Source organism: Heterocephalus glaber, unplaced genomic scaffold (genome assembly GCF_053883595.1).
Source record: "Heterocephalus glaber isolate CG9 unplaced genomic scaffold, H.glaber_assembly_v1.0 deba00000676, whole genome shotgun sequence".
NCBI classification, from domain to species: domain Eukaryota; kingdom Metazoa; phylum Chordata; class Mammalia; order Rodentia; family Bathyergidae; genus Heterocephalus; species Heterocephalus glaber.
Genome location: NW_028258156.1, coordinates 25665018 through 25682047, shown reverse-complemented (window position 1 = coordinate 25682047; position 17030 = coordinate 25665018). Strand labels below are relative to the sequence as shown.

General features: G+C 39.0%; 2 protein-coding genes across 4 annotated transcripts in view; one reads left to right on the top strand and one right to left on the bottom strand.

The window, feature by feature from the left end:
* Nucleotides 1-9553, top strand: part of Lrrc17 (leucine rich repeat containing 17) — a 32342-nt gene extending 22789 nt beyond the window's left edge. For 2 of the 3 annotated variants that reach the window (XM_004839730.3, XM_021253959.2), the window contains 2 exons: nucleotides 4154-4309; nucleotides 8693-9553. In XM_004839730.3, the coding sequence (XP_004839787.2) occupies nucleotides 4154-4309; nucleotides 8693-9090 (554 nt within the window). In that variant the 3' untranslated portion in view covers nucleotides 9091-9553. The remainder of the gene's footprint in view (nucleotides 1-4153; nucleotides 4310-8692) is intronic. The other variant, XM_021253960.2, reaches the window with a different exon arrangement.
* Nucleotides 1-17030, bottom strand: part of Fbxl13 (F-box and leucine rich repeat protein 13) — a 254266-nt gene that overhangs the window by 144818 nt on the left and 92418 nt on the right. The gene's annotated exons all lie outside the window — the stretch shown is intronic.

Below are 17030 nucleotides of genomic sequence, written 5' to 3'. Positions count from 1 at the left end.
GTTTGCATTTCATGGTATAACTTGTGGTATGACAACCCCAAACCTGGTTCTGCAGTTCATATTCTTTCTCCCACATCCAGAAGCCTCCCACACTGCTTAAGCCCGGCTCCAGGGTGCTCTTACAATCATCTTTTTCTACGCATTTATTTGTGGTTAACCCACTTTAGTTTGTCCTACAGTGGTTGCTCTGTCATCTGCCCTCATGTCCAGCCCAGAAGATGTGGGTTCAGGAAGCAAATCCTGGTAAACAGGCTGCTTCCAGAGCCCAGTAAGTGCTGATCATGGTGACATAGCCATAATATTTTTCTATGGCCTCAGTGAGATGCTGGGTTTTATCCATGGTGAGATGGGAAAGCTCTAGAGGATTCTGCCATGTGGAAAAGTGACATGATCTGGTTATGTGTCCACAGGATCCCATGGGCTTAGCACACCATTGAAATCAGCCTGACAGGGTCTATGGCCATACCACCCTGAATGCACCCAATCTCATCTGAAATCAGCCAGACAGGTAGTGATGGTGGCTTGGACCAATGTGGTAACAGTGGAGGAAGTGAGAGGAGGTGGGATCCTGGGTATTTAGAAATAAAACTCACGCCTTCTATAAGAAGATGCTACAGCCATTCTCAACAGTTATTTCAAGCTCTACATTTCAACATATCATTTGTTCTGTATGTCCTGAGACTTCAGCTGTCATTGATTTTCAAATACTGCTAGGATTTCCATCTTGTTTATTTGGAGTGTTACAACAATACAGCTCTTCTAGAAGGGTCATGCTTCCCAAAGCAAGGATCACCCATTGTTGCCATATTGTAATAAACTGAATTCTTAAAATTTGTCTTTTCTGTTGGGAGACACAATTCTAGGTCAAATAAAATAATGTCTTACCAGAAGACAGAAATAATACCATCTCCAAATTTCAAAGCACTTTTATTATAAGAAGCCTTGATATTCTGAACATTATACTCAATATTTAATGAGCTGTTAGTATTTATCATTTATCTATTGCTACATAACAAACTACACCAGAACTTGGCAGTTAAGGCCACCTGCACTTCTTGTCTCAACTTTCTGTGGGTCGGTAAATCAGAGGTGGCTTGTCTGGGTCCTCAGCTTCTTGATCTCTCCCAAGGCTCAGTCAAGGTGTTGACTAGGCCTGTGATCACACTGGAGGGCTTAACTGAGGCAGGATCCTCTTCTCAGCTCATGTGGATACTGGAAGGATTCATGTGCTCAAAGGCTGTTGGGCTGAGAACCTCAGTTTCTTGCAGGCTGATGGCCACCTTTGACTCTTTGCCATGTGGGCCTCTCTCAAGCTGATGCTTCAGCTTGCTTCATCAAAGCCAGAAAAAGAAAGACCTGCTAGCAAGATGAAGGTCCCAATCTCTTGTAACCTAATATCACAGAAGTGACATCCATCACACTGGCTGCATTCTGTGGGTTAGGAGCAAGTAACTAGGTTCAGCCCACACTTGAAGGAGAAGTGCAGTGTACACAAAGGCATGACCATCATGATAGGGGTCACTGGCCGCCATTCTAGAAGCTGCCTACCATACACCACTGATTTATTGACTCTGATATTTTAGGCACTATTCTAAGCCTCCATCATGAAGCTTCCATGGAAGAAGAGAAAACTAGGAAAAGAATCAAGAAAATGTGGTGAATCTGGTGGTGATAACTACCACTGAGAAACAGAAAGTAGGAAGTAGCATTATTAATTATTATTACTGTTGTTACTCCTTTGACAATAAGGAAATCCAGGGCCAGAAAGGTCTCATGGTTACTCCAATTTACTGACTGCACCCAGTTTTCTCTTCTACTTGTACCTACCTGAATATGTCTAGCCTGAGGCCACTAGGCAGTAGGCAGTGTAAATGAAGCAGAAGGGTAACAGGAAGGACAGCAGAGCATAGTCATTAAAAACATAAGTTCTGGGGACAGCATGTTATTTAAGTCACTGCCAGATAACTGTGGGTAAGTTATCTGACCTCTCTGTGCCTCAGTTTCCTCTTCTGTAAAATGAGGATAATAACGGGTCTTAGCTCCTAGGGGTTTTGTCACTTAAAGTTTAGAAGGAAACCTGGAACAGGAGCAACAGATATGAAGGTAGTAAGATCCCATCAAGAAGGGAAAGAAAATTCAACAGCATAAAGTAAATAAGGAACTTCCAATACCAATAAAGACCACGGATTCTGAGCCAGTAAGAAAACAGAAAAAAATAAGACAATTCATTATGACTATAAATAGACCACAGACTAGGATATCATAAATTCCAGGTTTTAAAAATTAATATTTGGTAGGAATTATCCACAATTTAATTTATTCTGTTTCAAAAGTGGCATTATGGATGAATGTATACCATCTTTCATAAATATATTTTACAGTTCCCAGTTCTAAGACTTTCTATTTCTTCAGGAAGCCACTGGTCATACTATTTCTCAAGTGTCAATTAACTGGGACATTTTATTTTTGCTTCTGATATTCCTTCTTGGGAATAGGTTTGTTTCTCTCCACAGGCCTTTCTTGCCCGAATTAAAATTTAAGATCTCTTCAGAATATTTTGCTAAAGACTAAGAGAAAGGACAAACATTGTACTAAAATATAAAATAGATACAGCTTTAGTTTTTTGAAAAGCATAATTTAAAGATAGAAACATAAATAGTAAAAGATAAAATTAGATGAGGCTTGATTTCCTACTACCTTTGAGCAAATAACTGGGGTTCCTCTATCAGGGGCCTTTCCACTATCATCCTCATCATGAGGGGTCGTACTGCCATTGCTGTTTTCCCTGGTCCTGAGCAGTCATCCAGGCACTGCTGTACCAGAAAAAGTCAGGGAGTGGTAGAATATAGACTACATCACAAGGATTGGGGAACAAGTGGCTGAAGAGCAAGCAGGGGCTGCAAGTCAGGACTCTTCTTTCTTTCTTTTCCTTTTTTGGTACCGGGAATTGAACTCAGGACCTTGCAACTTGCGAGGCAGGCAGCAGAACCACTGAGCTAAATCCCTGACCCAGGACTCTTCTTTTTTGAATTTTAAAGTCCAAGGAAAACAGAAGATACAGTATCTTCCTTTATCTGAAGTTTTGCTTTCTGTGGTTTCAGTTACATGTAGTCAGACAGGATCCAAAAATATTAAATGGAAAATTCCAAAACAAACAAAATTTTAGATAACTTTTATTACAGCACATTGTTAATAGTAAAATATTGTTCTAGTTTATAACCAGGTGTTGTTGCTCCTTACGGTGCCTACTTTATAAATTAAATTTTATTATAGGGATGTACATATAGGAAAAAACATGGTGCAATAGGGTTCGGTACAATCTACAGTATCAGGTGTTCACTGGGGATCCTGGAATGTTCCTCCTGAGGATGGGAGGGGATAGCTGTTAGAGCTTGAGATTATGAAGGTCAACAGCTGTGTGTGTGCACATGTGCACGCACGTGTGTGTGGTAGTGTGGTACTGGGGACTGAACCCAAAGCCTTCACATTGAGCTACATCAGCCCATTTTTATTTTTTTATTTTTGAGACAGGGTCTCACTAAATTGCCCAGGCTGGGCTTGAATTTGTGATCCTTCTGCCTCAGCCCCACAGAATGTTGGGATTACAGGTGTGCACCACTGCATTCAGCTTTGTTTATTTTTTAAAGTGGAGAAACCTGAGTTTATTCTTTGGCTGAGGGAACATAAAAAGATTTATAAAATGAAGATGGAACAAAAAGGCCATGATTAACTGCTCAGGGGTGGGAAGAATATGGGAGGAGACACACTTGTAGCCATTTGATTTGTAACTTTTCAAAAGCTTTCCTAAGCGACTGTCCTGGGCAGCCAGGGCTGAGTCCCTAGGCTTCCCCTAACAACTCGGCCACCTGCACTGCAGCACCTGCCGCTCTTCCCCTGAGTTTCCTGCCGCTGGGTCTAGGGAATTTCTCTGAACAGGTCCACACGGAGAGATGTCCTGTCCACTAGGTGAGATGCACTCTGTTTGGGGCTTGGGTGGAACTCGGCACACACCAAGGCTGGTTCACAACATTTGGCTTGAGGTCTCCTCTACCCCTCATCTCTGAGAGCTGATTCTTAACCACACGTATTGAACAGCAAAGAGAAAATGGGGGCAAGAAGAGCATGATGATCTAAATACCATTCATTTCTCCAGACCTGAAGAAAGTTCCAACCAACATCCCTCCAGATATCGTTAAGCTTGACTTGTCATACAATAAAATCAACCAGCTTCGGCCCAAGGAATTTGAAGATGTTCATGAGCTGAAGAAATTGAACCTCAGCAGCAATGGCATTGAGTTCATAGATCCTGGTAAGCACCACTGAGCAGCCCCTAAGTGGACAATGGGTGTTCTGTGGCTTTTCTCTTATGGCCACCTTTACAGTAAACATGATTTAGTTAAAAAAAGAAAGACATGAAACTAAGCTAAACAATTTAAAAGTATATATTTTAATGAAGCATAGCACTTAAGTCAGACTTGTTTGGCACTTGGGGAAATATTTGCCAAAATGTTGCTCTTCTTTCTTTCTTTTTGTGATGGGGTCTCACTTGTCATTCAGGCTGGCCTTGAACTCACTATGTAGCCCAGGCTGGTGATCCTCCTGCCTCAGCCTCTCGAGTGCTGGGATTATAGGCATGCACAATCCCAGCAGACCAAAATGTTGCTTTATGAAGTGTAGGACACTGTTCACAGTTGTTCATTGGTATGCATCAGAGAGTGGCTCTAGGAGCCATACCAAAATCTACAGATGCTCAAGTCCTTTATATAAAATGGCACGGTATTTGCATATAAGCTATGCACTCCTCCCCTATACTCTGAATCATCTTAAGGTTACTTACAGTATTTAACACAAAGAAGATGCTATGTGAACACTGGATTGTTTAGGGAATAGTGACAAGAAACAAGTCCATTCAGCACAGTACACGTTCAGTACAGATGCAGTATTTTTCTAATAGATTTGACCTATGGTTGTTTAATCCATGCTGTATACACAGAACACCGATAGGATAATACCAAGCAATATTTATTCTGTCAGCCCAAGGACTCAAAGTGTTTTGTAGAATAGATTTTCTAAAACTAGGAATATATGGCAAGCTGTCAATAATATACTAAATGTGTAATGATTTTTATGTGAAAATTCAGATTTGGCATTTTCTTTCCTATTAAGCCCTAACTTGTTTACAGTAAGTTTGAAACTGACTGTTAAATACCAGGCTCACAATATAAGATAAAATGTGTTCAGCCGGGGATGTAGCTCAGTGGCAACTCGCCTGCCTAGCAAGTACAAGGTCTGAGTTCAATTCCCGGTACCAGAACAAATAAATAAATTAAATAAAAATAAAAATGGCCAGGTGCGGTGGCACACACCTGTGATCCCAGCACTTGGGAGGTTGAGGGAGGAGGATCACAAGTTCGAGGCCAAGTTGGACTACATTGTGAGTTCAAGGCCAGCCTAAACTACATGTGTGACCTTGTCTCAAAAAAAACTGTTCAAATCAGAGCGAGACATTTTTTATACCTAATCCCCAATCAAGACTAGTTCTCTTTTCCACCCCTCAAATCTCTTCTCCATTTGCTAAGCAAAGCCTCTGGCAAAAATGAATTTGGTTAACTGAATAAACACAGAAGGTCTGGAAGGGACTGAGAGCCACAGCAATTTTGATCAGATCTGCAGCATACATAATACATGTGCCTTTATGATGTTATTTCAATCTGAAAAATTCTAACTACGAAATTATTGCTAATATCATTAATAATTCAACGTTTATAATGCTATAAACATTTTGAGTACAATTGCTTCTCCTGCTTCTCTTAATTGTAATCTAACATCATGAATAGAACATTCAAATTTTAATATGATAGAAGTACAATGAAGGATGAATATTCTGAAGCCCCAAAGGCATATTTTAGGATTAACATCTTTTTAAAATATGGAAAATGTTTAAGCATTTCTCCAGAGGAGAACAATATGCTACACTTACATATCACAGCCTGTACAGATATGGCAAACTTAAGAGTACCTTTGAATGGTGAGGTCAAAAGCGATTTTCATTTCACAGTAAGAACCCTGCGGACACCCTTCTCCCACAGAAGTGATTAGTGTACAGGCCAGTAGCCAGTGTCTCCAAAGCCAGGCCACGGGGTGAAGACGTGGGAACCAGAGATTCACAGGACAACTGTGCCATGCCATAAGTTCCTTGGCAAGTGTTTAATTTTCTTTCGATGCTATTGTCCACAGCTATAGCTTACCAGTGATCAAAAGAATGGATGGAGACAAGTTTTAGCGCTCTCTAAAAGAAACTAAGATGTTATTAATTATATAGCCTAAGTTAAATGTACTAAAGCAGTGAATAATAATGCAACAATATTGTAATTACAATAAAAGTACAGGTATGTAAAGAACACCAGAGAAAAATGAAAGACAAAACAGAGAGCTAGATAGTAATTGCAAAATGGATTTGTTCTACTTCCAAAGATATTTTTCCCTCATCAGTTATGGAATTCACATAATTTCAAGGATGTCTTCTGTGCTTGGGGCCCTTTAATCTTGTTCACTCAACATTAATGTTGTGACTCTTCCTTGTTAATATTTGACATGATCCTTGTCATAATCAGAGGAACTCCTTTTTGTTTTCCATTTCTTCTATTCAGTCTGAGGAATATATTTCCTACATTTTAACGAATATGTACTGAGCACCTACCAACTGCCAGACACTTTTTGGGGAATGTCCTCTGGAATGAAAAAGTATCTCAGCACTTCAGGCAAAACAGCGGGAAGGAGTTTTAAAATAAAAGATGTACTGTATAGGTCAGGGTCTTTGAGATGAAACATTGCCAAAGTAGACTTACCATAAAGATTTATGTGGTAAGTATGCAAATTCAGTGAGAGTTGCCAGAATTTAAAAGGCATGAATAAACAATCTCATAAAATGCCAGGCGTAAGGCAGAACAGGGAAAGAAGCCACCCCATGAGGGGTTTACCCCCTTTAAGAAACACGAAAACTACGGTGGAGGATTTAGCTCAGTGGTGCTGCTGCCTACCTCACAAGCACAAGGTCCTGAGTTTGAACTCCAGTACCATTTGAAAAAAAAAAGAAACATGAAAACTAGCTTTTCCAAGTGTCTGAATACATATATGGCTTAAGTAACAACTATAGCACTTCCCAAATAAAATTTAGGAATGTTTACACATGCTTCCAATCTGAAGAGCTGAATTGTTCTTAAGAATTGTTTGTGAGATCACTGACTCAGAATTTTAGCAAATGGGGAAAAAAATGCAGTGTTTTCAGAAGTATCATCCCAAGGGCTGACCTTTTGTTTCCCTTCCCCTACCCCAAGCCATTGCTTTGCACCAAAATAGAAAGTCTTTTTAGGGTGAATTATGGGTTTTTTGGGAGTATAGCTAATACAAAAATAGTTAGTGGTACTGCTATGCCAGCATATTTTCCAAATTCATAATAAGGATACTATGTTCTAATGAGGATATTTTAAAACAGCAATGAGAAAATGTTTGAAATAGAAATAAAATACTTGAAATCTGGATTGACCTATAAATTTTGGGGTATCCAGCTGGTACCTATCAACTGAAGTAGGAAAAATAGAGGCACCAATTTCTTCGCACTTGGGAGGAGAGGAAAAAACCTTTTTGTCATATTATTTCTTACATGTTTTATATTTATTCTAATTGCTCATTCTCCCGAAAAATTAAATACATATGGATTCCAAGATGATAGCTACCAGAGCTTGCCAAACCCAACCAGATGTTTTCACAATATTGATAGGAATGTTTGTTTTTGGACTGAACAGGAATAGAATTCCCCCTAAACTGCAAAAAGGTAGTTTTTTGTGGCATCATTCCAGTAAGTGCTTTTAAAAAATACACATCAGAAAATATATTTTTTAAACTGATATTTCAAATAAAATATCATATTCTAGTCAACCTAATCAATAAAAAACTTTGCATAAATAAAAATATTTCAGAAATTTTGCATTCAGACACATATACAGTGGGGAAGTATAGTTAAAAACAAAATCTGCCAACCCAGAATTCCTTTCCTTCAAAGGCAGTAGAGAAGTAAGTTTTACACCAGAACTGATGCACGCCCCAGGCAGTCTCTAGCAGAATGCCTACAAGGAAAGGACCTTTGCCCTCCCTTGCATAATCAAGCAGATATCACCTATTGCTCAAGCGATTTCAGGAGAGACAATAACAAGTCCTCAAGTAAGACACTTGACAATGCATTTTAACACACATAACCCATCCCAGTTTACCAGGTTAGTAGGATGACCATTTGGATTAGCTAATTGCCTTTATCCATAAAAAACAGAATTCAGTATTTCTGACAGGAGGTAGTGTTGCAAGTGGACACAAGACCCCATCAAACTGAGGCTCCTGCCCTGCACAGAAGCTGGGAGGCAAGGGTGCTATCTCCTTTGGAGCTTAGGTTTCAGAGAGATGGCTCCCAGAAAAGTGGTCTATCTAGTCTTCAAACGGATTTAAAGACATTTCAAAAAGAGGAGAAAGTATGTATAATTACAACCTTTCTAAAGTAAATGCTCTGAGAAAACGGAGAGAAGGAAGATCTCTTCCTTCACTATTTCCAACAGGAAGAATTAAGTCTCTTAGTTTTCTACTTTAAATAATTGCATTGACTCAATTACTCACTGGCTTAATAAACATTTTCTATTTCTAGCTGCCTTTTTAGGACTCACACATTTAGAAGAGCTTGATTTATCAAACAACAGTCTGCAAAACTTTGACTATGGGGTATTAGAAGACTTGTATTTTCTGAAACTGTTGTGGCTCAGAGACAACCCCTGGAGATGTGACTACAACATCCACTACCTCTACTACTGGTTAAAGCACCACTACAATGTCCATTACAGTGGCCTGGAATGCAAAATGCCTGAAGAATACAAAGGATGGTCTGTGGGAAAATACGTTCGGAGTTACTACGAAGAGTGTCCCAAAGACAAGTTACCAGTATACCCTGAGACATCTGACCAGGACACAGAAGATGATGAGTGGGAAAAAATACACAGGGATCATACAGCAAAGAAGCAAAGTGTAAGAATCACTATAGTGGGGTAACTTAGAAATTGTTTTGGTTGTTACTAGTTCCGTATTTGTTATACTGGTGTCAGAAAACTGTATGTTTACATTTTGATTGTGTTGCTTATTTATGCAGGGTAATCCAGCTACAGGAAGCTTTCTTTAATTATTTTGTTTTTATGTTGTGAGGATAATGTTGAGACATTTATTATTTTTATGTTGTGACAATTATAGTAATCAAGGGACTACTCTTATTTTGCTTGCCTATCTGTTTGTGGAGCAACTTTTGGAGACACACGATTCCACACTGGTGACCTGCAGGAACTGGGTCCTAATGGTGGCATTAACATTTCATAATGTCCTGTATAAGTGTTTTTACTGCTTTTCAAAAATAGAAAACTTGATCCATTTTTATATGACTTTCAATAGCTCTTTGTACATACCTAAAGTGATCAAAATGAAAAGATGCAAATGGTTAATCATAATAAAATGTCTTTCCTTCCTCCTGCCTACACCTCACTTTTATTCAGTAAGTCAACTTATGCATTAAATAAAGTTCCATTTCCAATTCCTGTACATTTTAAAATGAGGTCCTGTTAAAGCCAAATTCTCACTCTAGGGGATCCTTGCAAAATACAATCAAGCCAAACCTGGAGGACAACTGTTACCATAAGCAATAAAAGAATTTGAGAATGTGAGAATTATATTAATGGAAACTGGTCAGAAGATGGATTCTGGGATGCAGATGTACATGGGGTGAATTATGAGCCCTGAAGAGGTATAAACACAAGTGAATGTGGAAATAACACTGAGGTTTTTAAGTTTCTTTGAGCAGTGCTCAGGAGGCCACCTGTTTGTGGTGAAGGGCACAGAATTTCCTGCTAAGATAAACTGACAAGGACCATGAAACAAAGCATAAAATTAGGATTCAGGGGTCAGAATTTGGGCTGAAGCCAAAACATAAATAAGGAAATAAAATCTGAGGCAACCAAGGGAGGTAGTGGTATCCAAGATAATCCCCCAAAGACTTGCAAGTTAAAATTAGCTCCTCTAGAGAAACAGACAACTAGAAAATGAAAAAATACATGAAGCATTTAAATCTCTGATCCCATCAGCTTGCATTTTGATAGTTGGTTGTATTTTACATGGAGAGAAAAATAAGGAGAAAAGAAATATATATGTAGTAAAATGCTACTTTTCCCCTTTTATGTGATTTCCTTTTCATGGTGAGTTGAATACATTTTCATTTCTTGTATCCGTGTGTTCCTGCAAAGGTTAGCAACTGGTGTTGTTTGATAGACATTTGTGCAATTCCAAAAACATGGAATGTGATGTTATAGAATAAACAGTATGAGCACTTTTAAACCACTGACTTCATGTGGGGCATATATTCCACTTATAAATCTCACAGGACCCCTCCAGAGAAGGAAGTTATCTGCCTTTTATAGATGAGGAATCCAGGGCTGAGGGTTTAGATAATTTGGACAAAGCCACACAGCAGCCAGAGGGCAGAGCCAGGATTAGACCCACCTGAACCCTTTCTGCTGAACAGAGCTGTGGGTCACTGAAAAGTTACTCTTGGCCTTGGCTGCCTGCCATCAGAACTTCCAGATCCAAATCCCCAAAGAGCAGCAGGTACCAGGAAGGTTAAGTCTTTCTCCCCAGGAGCACCCAGGAGAGCAGCTAGCAGGACAGAGTCTTCGGCCCGAGACATGTAAGTTTCTACTAATATGCACAGGTAACCAAGACACTGGGAACCTGAAGAACTGCCAGAGTTGGAGGTTACCAGGGTGATGCTGGATCACAAGTTTCTAACCAAGCTACCCATTTTACCAATGGAAAACAGATTTTCAGTGCAAATCTCACATCATTCACTATGGGGCATTAACAGATAGCTGTTGAAATTAAAGTGTTACCAGAGAAACGTAACAAATTCATTTATTATTGTTCATGAGCCTCAGAGTGAAATGCTAAGCTTAGATCAGAAACAGCCAAGATTCAGTGATGAAGAAAGCCAGGTATGACCTCAATAGGAGAAAGGAGGGTTGCACAGGGAGTAAAAGGATTCTGGAACAGAATGAGAAGATTTCGTCTGATCCTGAGAAAGGGCCCAAGTTGTTCTTTGGTTTAATCTTTAGAGGCTACTTGGGGGTTTTATTAGTTGATTTCTTTTCCCTCTCTGGGACAGGGTCTCGGTCTGTAGCGTAGGCTGGTCTTGCATTTGGAATACTTTTACCTTATTGTTGGTTGATTTTTACATTGAATATCATCCCCAGGGATTTATTTGGAAATAAAGTTCTGGAACACATCAAAATAGAAATTAATCCAAACCATCTAAAAGTAAGTCAGTTGGAGTCACTAGACTATCTCAGGATCTTAACTGAAGTACATTTTTGCAGGATTAAGATGTGCTCCTTCTCTGTATCATAGTTCATATTTTTTCAGGGAATATAGTTGATCCATAATGGACTGAATAATTATGTAGATGCTTCCTCTCCAACCAATTTCTTCCTCTAATAACTTGCCTTTGAACTTTCCTTATGATCAGGAGATTAAAAAAATAAGTATACTTCATGCTAGTCAAAAACCTGACAATCCAGAGATATACATATTTGAATAAATACGTTTATCACTTGAGTGTTTCAATAAAATAGGTTTTTAAAAAACTTGCTAGAGGTGCCACGGCTCCGAGCCCAGAGGAGACTCCCAGATCAGCGCACCACGGCGCCCAGCAGCAGAAGGCTTCCAGGTAGGCGTGCCACAGCTCCCATCCCAGAGGAGGTGAGCTGGGTGGGCACCAGGAACACAGACCCACTCTCCACCCCTCCACCCCACCCCCCACCCCCCACCCCCCGCGCGTCAAAATGAGAAGACAGGTAAACAAGCCACAGAACCAGACTTCCAGATCACCTACAGCAACCCCAAAGGGAAACGAGATGGAACACCCTGATACTCAACCACCTGGACCCACTGAACTGGCAACAAAAGGGGATCTGGAAAAAATGAAATCAGAAATAATTTCTCACATAACAGCAAAGATCGTGCCCATGGTGCAAGACATGATTAATAAATCTAGAGAGGACACAGATAAAAAAATAGAGGAGCTGAGGAACATGATGGAATCCCAACATAGGAAACAAATGGAATCCATAAAACAGATGCAAACAGATTTCCAGGAGATTAAAAATTCCATTGAAAGTCTATGCAGCAGAATGAGCCAATGTGAAGACAGAATTTCAGATACAGAAGATAAGATTGCAATTAGTGACCAGGAAAAGAAAAAATTCTTTAAAATTGTAAGGGACCACGAGAAATCAATCCAGCAGCTGCTAGATGATGCAAAGAAGAATAACATAAGACTGATTGGAGTCAATGAAGAAACAGGAGAGAGTGCAGATGACATAAAAAAACTGTTTACAGAAGTGGTGGCAGAAAATTTCCCAAACAGGGGAAAAGAATTGGACATACAGATAAGTGAGGCATATAGGACTCCAACTAGCCTTGATCAAAAAAAAATCTACACATAGGCATATAATTGTTAAGATTCCAGAAACCCAACAGAAGAACAAAATTCTACAAGCAGTTAGAGAAAAGAAACAAATCACATACAAAGGAAAGCCCATCAAAATCACAGCAGACTTCTCAATGCAAATCCTCAAGGCAAGAAGAGCTTGGAGTGATGTGTTTCAAGCCCTAAAGGAAAACAACCTCCAACCCAGATCGATGTACCCTGCAAAACTATCTTTCAAAATTGATGGGGAAATAAGATACTTTCATGACAAAGAGCACCTTAGGAACTTCATGAATACCAAACCAGCATTCCAAAAAATTTTAGACAAAATCCTAGGAAAAGACAATGAGGATCACAACCCCAGGAAGCCCAGCAGAATGAATCCACTAGGCATGACAAGAAATTAAAAGCAAAGGGGGAGGATCAAACAAAAAGAAAAAGTCATGACAATGATAACACAATCCATGTCAGTTATAACCATCAATATTAATGGTCTCAACTCACCAATCAAAAGAAATAGACTAGCAGAATGGATAAAGAAGCAAGATCCAACAATATGTTGCATATAAGAAACACACTTAATTCAAAAAGAAATTCATAGACTGAAAGTTAAAGGGTGGAAAATAATACTCCATGTGACAGGAACCCGAAAAAAAGCACGAGTAGCTATCCTCTTTGCAGACCAAGTGGATTTCAAACCCACACTGAGTAAGAGAGACAAAGAAGGACACTATATCCTAATAAAGGGAACAATCTAAGAGGAAGAGATGACAATCATAAATATCTATGAACCAAACACTAGTGCACCCAACTATATCAAACAAATACTAATGGACAGGAAAAACCATATAAGCACTAATACAATAGTAGCGGGGGACCTCAATACCCCACTGTCACAAACAGGTAGAGCAACTAGACAAAAAACAAGCAATGAAATACTAGAACTCAATCAAACTCTTGAACAAATGAACCTAACAGATGTTTACAGAGTGTTCCATCCCACAAAATCAGAATACATATTCTTGTTGGCTGCACATAGGTCATTCTCAAAAATAGACCACATACTCGCTCATAGAACATATATAGGCAAGTGCAAAGGAATTGAAGTTATCCCCTGTATATTATCAGACCATAGTGCGATGAAATTGGAGATCAACAGCAAAAGAAAGTGCGAAAACTTCATAAACACATGGAAATTGAACAACACACTTCTGAATAACCAATGGGTCACAGAGGAAATTAAAGAAGAAATCAGACAGTTCCTTCAAATAAATGACAATGACAATACAACATATCAGAATCTATGGGACACAATGAAAGCAGTCTTACGAGGGAAATTCATAGCAGTGAATACGAATATTAGGAAAACAGAACAAGCCCAATTAAACAACCTAATGCTGAACCTCAAGCTTCTAGAAAGAGAAGAGCAGAACAAACCCAAAGCTCATACAAGGGAGAAAATTATAAAGATCAGGGCAGAAATCAATGCAATGGAGACTAAGAAAACAATACAAAAAATCAATGAAGCCAAGAGTTGGTTTTTAGAAAGAATCAACAAAATTGACAAACCCTTAGCCAACCTTATCAGAAAAAGGAAAGAAAAGGCCCAATTCCATGCAATTAGGAATGAAAAGGGTGAAATTACAACAGACCCAGCAGAAATCCAGAGGATCATCAATACCTAATTCCAGAACCTATATGCCAACAAGATGGAAAACACAGAAGAAATGGACAGATTCCTAGACATGTATGAATTATCAAAGTTGAATGAAGACCTAAAAATTTTAAACAACCCAATTTATCAATCAACAAAATTGAAAATGTAATTATAAACTTACCAACCAAGAAAAGCCCGGGTCCTTATGGCTTCACTACTGAATTCTATAAGACATTTAGAGAGGAACTACTGCCACTACTGTTTAAACTCTTCAACGAAATTGAAAGGGAAGCAATACTCCCAAAAACATTCCTGGAAGCAAACATCGCCTTGATCCCCAAAGCAGAGAAAGACCCAACCGAAAAAGAGAACTATAGGCCAATCTCACTAATGAACATAGATGCAAAAATCCTCGATAAGATACTGGCAAACAGAATGTAGAAGATGATCAAGAAGATCATACACCGTGACCAAGTGGGATTTGTCCCAGGGATGAAGGGATGGTTCAATATACACAAAACAATCAATGTAACACACTATATCAATAGATCCAGGGACAAAAACCATATGATCATCTCAATAGATGCACAAAAAGCATTTGACAAAATCCAACATGCATTTATGATAAAAACCCTACAAAAAATGGAATAGATGGTCTCTACCTCAAACTGATAAAAGCCATCTCTGAAAAACTAACAACCAATATCATACTAAATGGTCAAAAACTGAAATCCTTCACACTCAAATCAGGAACAAGACAAGGATGTCCACTATCACCACTCCTGTTCAATATAGTTTTGAAAACATTAGCCACAGCAATTAGACAAGAGAAAGAAATAAAAGGAATAAAGATAGGAAATGAAGAAATCAAATTGTCATTATTTGCAGATGACATGATACTGTATATAGAAGACTCCAAGAACTCCACCAAAAGTCTTCTAGACTTAATAACCAAATTCAGTAAAATAGCTGGATACAAGGTCAACACACAAATATCAATAGCTTTCCTCTACACAAACAACAGAGTCACTGACAGAGAAATAGGGCAAACAATTCCTTTCACAATAGCATCCAAAAAACTGAAATACCTAGGAATCAGCCTAACAAAAAAATCAAAGACCTCTTCTCTGAAAATTATAGCACTTTGAAAAAAGATATTGAAGGGGATATCAGAAAATGGAAAGACATCCCTTGCTCCTGGGTAGGAAGGATCAACATAGTGAAAATGGCTATACTTCCAAAATTGCTATGTAGATTCAATGTAATTCCAATTGAAATCCCAGCAGCATACTTCATAGGCCTTGAGAAAACAATCCAAAAATTCATTTGGAAGCAGAAAAATCCTAGAATAGCAAAAGCAATTCTAGGCAACAGAGACGTGGCTGGGGGTATCACAATCCCCAACTTGAAACTATACTACAAAGCTACTGTGGCAAAGAAACAGACCTGAGGACCAGTGGAACAGATTAGAAGATGCAGAATCAACTCCAGACACACTCAGCCACCTCATCTTTGACAAGGGAGCCAAATATTTTCACTGGAGGAAAGATAGTCTCTTTAATAAATGGTGCTGGAGAAATTGGGTTTCAACTTGCCAAAAACTAAAACTAGACCTATATCTCTCACCATGCACTAATCTAAAATTGCAATGGATTAAAGATCTAAATATAAAAACAGAAACACTGAACTGGCTGAAACAGAGGTTAGGTAGAACTCTTCAAGACATTGGGGTAGGAAAAGAGCTTATGAACAAAACCTCAGTTGCCTGTAAACTACCACAAACAATCAACAAGGGGGATCTCTTTTTACTAACAACCTTCTGCACAGCAAGAGAAACCACCAACAGTGTGAAGAGACAACCCACAATGTGGGAAAAAATTTTCACCAGCAGTCCCTCAGACAAAGGTCTACTATCTCGAATCTATAAAGAACTTAAAAAAATCAGACCTCCCAAATTTAAAGACCCGATCCAAAAATGGGCATCTGAAATGAATAGACATTTCTCACACAAAGAAGTAGACATGGCAAATAAACATATGAAAAAATGTTCAACATCACTGGTCATTCGAGAGATGCAAATGAAAACAACACTGAGATTCCACCTCACTCCAGAAAGAATGGCTGCTATCATGAAATCAACCAATAACAAATTCTGACGGGGCTGTGGGGAAAGAGGAACACTGCCCCTCTGCTGGTGGAAGTGTAGATTGGTGCAACCACTGTGGAAATCAGTATGGAGATACCTCAAAGAACTAGGACTGGAAGTCCCATTTGACCCAGCTATTCCTCTGCTGGCTATCTTCCCCAAAGAATTAAAAGAATCATACCACAGTGATATATGTGCACCCATGTTCATAGCAGCACAGTTTGTGATAGCTCAAACTTGGAAACAGCCCAAATGCCCATCAACTGGAAACTGGATCAAGAAAATGTGTTTGATTTTTTTTTTATAAAATGGAGTATTACTCAGCCATCAAAAACGAGAAATTAGAGACATTTATTGCTAAATGGATGCACATTGAGACAATACTCTTAAGTGAAATAAACAGGACACACATGTGTAAATACTGAAGTTTCTCTAGTGTGAGAAACTGAAAGTGTAAATAAGGACTAAAAGGTATAATAGATCATGTGAAATAGGAAGACAAGGGGCAAAGGGGAGGGGGAAGTGGGAGGGGCAGGGGGAAGGAAAGAGGGGAATGGAATTAATATGAGAAAATGAAAAAATGGAAACAAAGTCTTTGTAAATAGGGAGGGATGGAGGGGTTGAAGGGAGGGTAGGGGAAGGGGGAAAAATAAGACCCAAGAGAG